The 8,792-nt window shown below is 32.7% G+C and overlaps 1 protein-coding gene across 1 annotated transcript; it reads left to right on the forward strand.

Annotated features, from left to right (window-relative positions):
* The first annotated feature begins 276 nt into the window (after positions 1-276).
* Positions 277-7,521, forward strand: LOC148307648 (uncharacterized). The gene is made up of 8 exons (XM_088263129.1): positions 277-492; positions 574-736; positions 1,317-1,481; positions 2,529-2,724; positions 2,797-2,892; positions 4,744-4,878; positions 6,101-6,211; positions 7,076-7,521. Exons 1-8 carry the CDS (start codon positions 361-363, stop codon positions 7,476-7,478), a joined length of 1,401 nt encoding a protein of 466 aa, XP_088119255.1. The 5' UTR covers positions 277-360; the 3' UTR covers positions 7,479-7,521.
* Positions 7,522-8,792: the final 1,271 nt, after the last annotated feature.

Here is an 8,792-nt window from a genome sequence, read left to right on the forward strand (position 1 = left end):
TTCTTCATTAGTTTCTCCTCATTTAAAAATTAAATCATATTTGATATTTTATTCACGAGCTGACAATTATTTTTTATTTAATTTTTTAAGGTATCAGACACTGTTTGACTTTAGTCAAGTATTGACATTGACCCGGATTGGGATATTCTGGCTACTTTTAAAAATGACATTGTTACAGGCTGATCACTTAATCATCATACACAATATATGAACACAATGCATAATCTTCCTACCATAGATGATGGACATGTCCTTTGCCATAGATACGTCAAACGTCAAATTTGAGAATTTTATATAAATAATAACACCTCAATTTATTTATCTTTTAATATAATATTTAACAATATATTAATATTTTTAATGGATTTTATGTGCCGCGTTTGTTTACAGCGTAAAGATGTTGAAAATTCAATCAATTTCATTTCGATATTTGAAACCGACGAAGCGAACGATTGTTTATCGCTCAAAATAATGAAATGTGCAACTGTCCAAGTAAACAAAACCCAGGAATATTTGAAATTATTGAAACAATGCTCTTAATATTTTGTAAAATAACACATTCTTTTTTTTTAGATTGTAGAAGACGACTTATTTCCTAAAGAAATATGCAAACTGTGCGTGTGCAATTTGGACATCGCTTATAAATTCAAATTACTATGTGAAAAGAGTGACAAAGTTTTCAAAGAGTATTTGCAAACTAAAGCCAGCCATGATTCTACTCAATCATTGGAAAATGGTAATTATGTATAACGTACCTTAATCCTGTATGTATGATATATCATCGATGTAAATAACTCAATTGAGTTTTGCAATTTCATTTGTTTTGTTATGAAATTATGATTGAGTACTTGCGCATGTTTGAGCTCAAAAATGAATTACTTTTACCGATTTTACATTTTAATTCAATTTTTCATTTTACATTTTGATAATAAGACATTATACATATTATATCTTTGTACCAACAAATTCCATCAGCCCCCTTCTCTTACCCTTTTTCATAAGAAATAAATCAATATGACAGTGAGAAAATTCTTTTTTTAAATGTTTTTTTCTTATTCTAAAGACAATGTTCATAAATGTAACTAATTTTTTTGTATTTACTATAGTACCTAATCACTATCACCATAAAAACTATTTTTTTCAAAAAACATTAACTTTTTTTACCCACATGAATTTTTATTGAAATCAATAAGAATATTTTTTCATTTTTTATGTATCTGAATCAAAGTATGTCTTTCTTTTATATGCATGTTATTTATGTCATAGAATATAAATATAAAAATACGGTTTTAATTCATTTGAGTTTTTATCAACAGATTCAAGAGATTTAGAAGATATTGAAAATGAATTAGATAGTGATTCCAAACCACTTGTAAATGATGAAACTGTCATCCTAAAAAACATCAAAAAGAAGCGAAGACGACACAAAAAAGTAAAAAAATCATCCAAGTATAATGACAAAAATTTACACACATATTCAGGTATTCACTTCTAATAAAAATTATACCATTTTTTTGTATTTATAAATATCCATTGTTTTATAGTCATTAATTTGTTAAATATCAATTATGTTTGAATGATGACTCATTGGCTAAGAGTAGAGTTTCAACATTTGTGTCCTTTCTTGTCCGCCTCCGTAGTGTAATGGTCAGCGCGCTCGGCTACCGTTCTGGAGGTCCCGGGTTCAATTCCCAGAGGGGGGTCTAATAAATATTTATGATTTTTTCACAATAATATTTATTCAATATTACCCTGGACTGGTACCTGAAGCGGAGGGCTGATCACCTTTCCTTCGTGTGTTAACGATCAAGATAACACTGTGTTTATATGATGCAGTGCCCTATGCACCATTGGGGCGCGGATAAGGGTTTGAATTCTCAGTTAATATCATTTGCACATTAGTTTTGCTCTCTTACATTTTGACATCTCAATGTAAATGACTGAGAATATGGAAGTCTGGGTATTTACAGGGTTTATGACCTGTAATAGGCTGGTTAAGTGATAATTTTACACGCATGTAACATTCACCATTCTACCCATGATTGACAACCACACTACTCAAAATTTTGAAATTCATACATATATCATAAAGCACATGACGCTTTATGTTTGAGTTCACGGGAGCCATCTATGGTTAGTTTGAGAATGCTTTTATTCAGCAGAGACCCTTTTATTTAGATGTATGAAAGATCCTAACTGTATCATTTCACATACTGGGAGACACTCGAAAACATGATTTTCAATACTTGTAAATACCCAGGCTTCTATATTCTTCTTCATCTACGTTGAGATGTCAAAATGTATAAATAAATCCTAGCTAGAGACCCAGATTTGTGAACAAGGGTTTGGACACACTCAAAAATGTTGTGAATTATTCAAAATTATTATCATTATAAACAATATCTTTTGTGGATAATTGCTATACATATATCATAAATCTCATAACGCTTTGTATTTGAGTTCACATGAGCCATGTATGGTTGTTTTTTTCTTTACGTTTTCCTGTTTCATTTTATCCCTCATTTCAGCTGTTTCACAAGAGGAACAGTTTCCGATTGTTGAAGAGGTGAGGGTCAAATTGGAGGATGACTTCCTGTACAACAGTTTTGATGAGGAATACGTTCCGGAAGATATTGTGCCGGTAGCAAAACGGAAGAGAGGCCGACCAAAGACAATTCATTGGGACGGAGATGGACGTGTTTTACCAAAGAAACCAAAATCACCGTAAGATTTGAAGGATAAAATTTAAAATGTGTTTCCAACCCACTCCAACTATAATTAAAAATCTTTTTATAGGCTGGTGTGTGATAAATGCGGAAAATCATTCAAATTCATGGAGAGTCTTAGGGGACATCAAAGAAGACACACGGGAGAAAAGCCATTCGTATGCAGGTACAACATATCGATGTGCCCTACGTAAAGTGCTCTAACTACATTTTTGTCAATTTTGAGATATTTGGTGTACGTTATCAACTGACCGTTATCTTCTCATATAAAAATTCTAAAAAAATATATAAAATAAATTACGCCTAGGTTTCAGGCGTATAAGACGCTATCTACATCGAATTTTTGAAATAAACTCCTAAAACGCTAAAAACTCAATTTTGACAAAGCATAAAGTTTTTAAACGATTTAATGCATTATTTTATCGTGTTTTTAAATATATAATACTAGTTTAGAATTTCAGATAAAACCGTTAATTAATAAAAAAGAATACGTTGAAAAAATCTTCTAAGCTCTCTCCTGTAAAGTAACAGATTTGCAGATAGAGTACTTTACGTAGGGGCCGTCAATATCACCTCTTTATATCACATACAGTAATGTCTCGCAAAACATACTTAATTAGTTCCAGGAGCAAGTTCATTTGAAAAAAAATTAAAATGGCTTTGTACAATTTTAAGTTAGGTATATACAGTAGAATTTATTTATTGATTTGGTGTTGAATTTGTAGAACTCCATTTTAATTTATGTATTAATTTTAAATCAACAAAAGTAATGTGCAAATGATATTAACTAAGAAAGGACACAAATATTAAAACTCTACCGACATCCCACATTAGCTACTGTTGTCTCCCATAAATTATTGCTGCACGTGTTAAAACTGCCACTTAGAATTGTATAGCTACATAAGGACCGTAGTCTATTTGATCTTCACATTCGTTTGATAATGCCCCAACAAGGCGAAACAATTGTCACAATATAAATTTTTTATGTTTTTTGTTAATAAAATACAACTTAGTAGACTCAAAAAAATTGTGTTTGATTTAAAATTGATACATAAATATACAGTAGAACCCCGGAAATCTGAACTTACTGGAGCTGTGGCTTGTTCGGATGTGGAAAAGTCCGGATTCGCTGAGAAATTTACAATACAATACATACAAAGTACTTTTATATTTTTATACATACATACATGTTAGTAATATTAGTATATAACCACTCACTGAGATGTTTATGTCTACTGGTTTCGTTTTCTTCAAACGGAAGACCTAAAAATCTTGGCAGTTAAATACTAATATTACTCACATTTTTGTAAAAAAAATATAAAAGTAAAAAAGACTTACGAAAGTATTGAGAATACATGCTAAGTACTGGGAATCATATATTGAGAATACATACAAAATACTTCTCACTACAGTAGTTAAGTTGTACGTGCCGCCCTATGCCTATTTTGTGTTTTTTCTTGTTCATTCAGCTTTAATGTTGATGAATTTCTATATGACATTGTTTCATTTAAAGTTGCTGACGATATCAGTCTATCTATTGTGTAGCATTCTACAATATAGCCACATTTTGAATGAACTTCTTCATCTGGAGTGGACATATTCGCTGCGCAATGCTCAATAAAAGCAACATTTAGGAGTTTTTTCCCGTTTTTTAAATCACATTTTCATATGGTGTGGAAGTTTTTGGTATCGTAAGGGAAGAGTAATTAACTATAACCTAACTATGAGTATTTAAATGTTTTAGAATTAGTACATAAACTCTGATGATGACAAGGTTTTTGTCGAAACCGGTTGGAAAATGTGTACCAATAAAAAATGGTTAAAACAAACTTTATTTTATTTTATAAAGTTTATAAAATGTGCCACAAAGTATCTGTGAAAAACATGCAAGAATGCCTTTAATGGATTCATAGTGCTGATATTGAGGGTGCGCTATTCAACTCTGTATAGAAATACTTGCCAAACATAATACCTAACCATTTTCTGCATACAACATATTGGGACATTTTCTTTTCAGCACTTGCGGGAAGTCATTCCACGTCCTCAATGAATTGAAAAAGCACTCCAATATACACACGGGCTTTAAACCATACTCGTGTAAATACTGTGAGAAGAAATTTGCTGATTGGGGTAGCCGCTTTAAACATGAAAGGTAAAAAATACATGATGAAATTAATATTATTACAAAATGGTAGTAGTGTTAGTGCATAATCTTCTTCTTCTTCTTCTCCGTCTTATTCCTCATTGCTGAGGGTTGTGACCCTTGCAGAAGCAATGACTCTTCTCCAGTTATCCCTTGACTGCGCTGCACGTAGCGCTCCAACCACTGAGGTGCCTGCTGCTGCCTTAATTTGATCGGTCCATCGTGTGGGGGATCTTCCTCTCCCTCTCTTTCCCTCCAGGCTACCGATCACAACTAATCGTTCCAGGCTATCCTCGTTGCCATAATCACTCAGGGCAGTGCATAATCACTCGCTGAGATATGTATTAGTATATCGGTTTTAAAGCCTACTGAAAAAATTGGCAAGTATGTATTGGAGATGCATGAATATGGAACGGGGGAATAATGTTTGTGAAGTGTGGTGTAGCGTTCATTCTTCTCTGTCTACCCCTGCGGATAAGCGACATGATGGTTTAGTAAGTTAGTTCATTTTTAACGATGTTATTATTATTTATTCTATCAGAGACTAGATTATTCATCCTACAGATGATATATCAATATTATAGGTGTCTGAACTCGTCCGCCTCCGTAGTGTAATGGACAACACGCTCGGCTACCGTACTGGAGGTCCCGGGTTCGATTCCCAGGGGGGGTCAAATAAATATAAGTGATTTTTTCACTCTTATATTTATTGAATATTACCTTGGACTGTTACCGGAAGCGGAGGGCTGATCACCTTTCCTTCATGTGTGATCAAAATAACACTGCATTTATATGATGCAGTGCCCTATGCACCATTGGGTTGCGGATAAGGGTTTGAATGAAATGAATTAATGAACTTGATTTGAAACTTTTATCTTATATGAAAGAAGATGGAAGTCTAACCATCCCAGGGCTTCAAGTTGAGACACCTGTAATAGTTAGTTTATATTAAATAATTTAAAAAAAATCAATGTGAATATTTTTCTAAATTTCTTTTTTTATTTTATTTTTTGACATCTCATCAAAGATGAAGAAGAATATGGAAGTCTGGGCATTTACGGGTCTGACAACAGTCATAGGCTGGTTTCACCAATTCTACCCATTATTGACAACCACACTACTCAAATTTGAGTAGTGTGGTTAATAATATATAATTGGAGATAATCCAGATTTTGAAAACACACTCAAAATGTTGTAATTTTTTTTTTAATTGCATATATTTTTCTTACAGATGTCACAGAGGTGAGCGACCGTATCAGTGTGATTTGTGTCCCAAAACATTCTCATATTCTTATGTCTTGAACAGGCATAAACTCACTCATAGTGGAAACAAAGCGTTTTCGTAAGTCAATCAAGTTTTTCCCTCATACAATATTTTTATTCTTATTGTCAGGGGGGTGCATTCCATAAAGGAAGAAAAGCAGCGCTTACTCTACCTTACCTTAATACCTATCTCTACCGCCTACCTTGATCAAAAACTGTGTTCACACCACTGGTTTTGCTTAACTTTATGTATAAGAGGCATCCAAAACTATAACATCGTCCCTCTGATGTCAACTATCACTTGAGAGTAATTGTCCTCGCCTTGGGCAGCTCTAAACAGCGCCTCGACAGTTCTGATCCCTGTCCAATCTCATATATTCCAGAGCCAGGAGATCTCTCTGTCCACACCTCGTCAACCTTCTATTTTGCCTCTTATAATCAGGTGTAATAACTCGTATTTCTCTCTTCTAAGTACATGCCCCAGATAGGACACCTTCCGGACTTTGATATCAGTCACCAACTGTCTTCCTACTCTTGCTCTTTGGAACAAAATTACTTCAATCATTATTTTTTATTTCACTTTATAAATACATTTGCAATCCCTAGTCGTTGCTTATATTCATGGGAGAAAAACTATTTTAAAAAAACATACAGAATTTCATAAAATTCCACGTTACTTATTTAAAAAATAATTATCCAAAACTTAATTACTTTACTATTTTGTAAGAATTATCCAAGAATTCCCATCTTTTGTGTCAATCCTTAGTTGCCAGAATTAACAACAATACCCAAAGTTTGATTACAACAGGTGGATTAAAATTAAAATGAATGTTAGCAGGGTTTTCAAACAGGCTAGTTATGGTAACATTGAGTATTTGGTAACATTATCTATGATCAGATTAAGTAGATTCTTCTGTATTTATTATTCTGTTTTTTTTTCCAGATGTAATTTATGCAAAAAGAACTTTACGCTGAAATATCATTTAACCAATCACAACAGAAAATACCACAAAGACACAAAACCTGAAGACGTTGTCAGTACAGCCAACAATGAAACAGTGACCCCCGATGTCCAATATCTCAATGGGCAAATTGCACAACCCTTCGTAGATTTGAAGGAAGAAAACTTGACTGCTCAACCAAACTCCATTGAACACCCGCAGGACTATCAAATGAATATCTCTAATTCAAGTAAAATTAATGACAGTAACGCTGGCGTGACTTACGAAGTGAGGAAATTGAAATTTGAGATAGATGATCTTTTCGTCAAAAATATGATGATTAAAACAAGGACTTTGCCAACCCAAAGAAATAAATTGTCAACTTCCGATACACAGCATGAATAATATTTTAATGAATGTAGAAAGAAAATATATAGTTTAAAAAAAAGTTTTTTTATTTTTATTTTCATCCATTTATACAGAATTGTAGTACAAATTATATATTTAAAAAAAAGCATTCCCAGGGGGCTCTATTACTTACAAATAATTAACCCTAGAGCGCTTGTCCACTACACGGAATTTTACCGTCCGGCAATCCGGTTTTTAAAAATAAAAGCAACTACGACAGTTTAGCGTGATCGAATTTACGCGCAACGTGATCACGCACCGATCAAGAACACCAATCCGAAGAAAGATGGATAAAAGCACAAGCCAATCATCCGTTTTATCACGCTAACTGAAGTGCCGGACGGTAAAATTCCGTGTAGTGTGCTGGTCCTTACTGGTCCGATATGGAATCTCATTCAACATTTTTTTCATCATTAGTATTATGAAGTTAAAATGCAAGCTCACATTTTTTATTTGTATCTATTATAACAGTATGTGGAGCAGAGGACAAATGAATTTTTGCACATTGGAATGTGTTACTGTCTACCTGGATTTTTTTTATGGAATGGGTTTAATAAATTGCCTGCAACAGAAATAATGCTTGTAAAATATGTTTTATCATATTGTTTGTTGAGTATCTTTGCAACCACCCTATACTTTTTCAGCCATGTAATTTTCTGCAAATTTATGGGTTCGAACCCACTCTACCACAATTTGATACCTTCTTTCAATAATGAGCCATATAGGCTCACAGAAATAATATGAAATTGAAGTATCTTTGTAAATAATAAAAACAAAAATATTTATCTTATGAAAAAAAAAGGAATAAAAAAAAACACTCAACCAAGCTATGATAGGTCATAAGCCCTGTTAAGATTCCATTTTCTTTTTCATCTAATTAGATTGAGAAAAATAATTACTAAGTGCAGAAAACCCAGATTTGTGAAGTTTTTTTTGTTTGGCAAAGTGATTAAAGAAAAACAGTTGAAAAAGAAGCCTCATTGCTTGAAGGATAGTTTTTAATACATAAAATTGCGTGAAAACAGAACAGTTGCTATGTACCTTTATATGCTTTCGTTAAAATTACCAGCGACATTAATAAAAAAGTACTTATTCAAAAAAATGTTTTCGACCTGGCAATTTATTGATATGACAAAATGACTTACCTATCAAACAATATTAATTAAGTCAATTTGCTTAAAATTACAATATCATGGCCTTTTACTTTACATATATACCTGTATATGTAGATAATAAAAGGTGATTGAAGCTATGCACTTCGTGAGTAATGCTTATTAGTATTCAAATTAACTCAATGGGGCTTTACTGCAT

Source organism: Brachycentrus maculatus, unplaced genomic scaffold (assembly GCF_059751285.1).
Source record: "Brachycentrus maculatus isolate JH-2025_06_01 unplaced genomic scaffold, ASM5975128v1 h1tg000196l, whole genome shotgun sequence".
Taxonomy (NCBI): Eukaryota; Metazoa; Arthropoda; class Insecta; order Trichoptera; family Brachycentridae; genus Brachycentrus; species Brachycentrus maculatus.

What these genes read in the sequence shown, in the direction of transcription:
- LOC148307648 (XM_088263129.1), top strand. Translation starts at nt 361, where the DNA reads ATGGATTTTATGTGCCGCGTTTGTTTACAGCGTAAAGATGTTGAAAAT. An exon ending in TGAAATGTGCAACTGTCCAA is followed by an intron (nt 493 to 573) that starts GTAAACAAAACC and finishes CTTTTTTTTTAG; the next exon opens with ATTGTAGAAGACGACTTATT. An exon ending in CCAAAGAAACCAAAATCACC is followed by an intron (nt 2,725 to 2,796) that starts GTAAGATTTGAA and finishes ATCTTTTTATAG; the next exon opens with GCTGGTGTGTGATAAATGCG.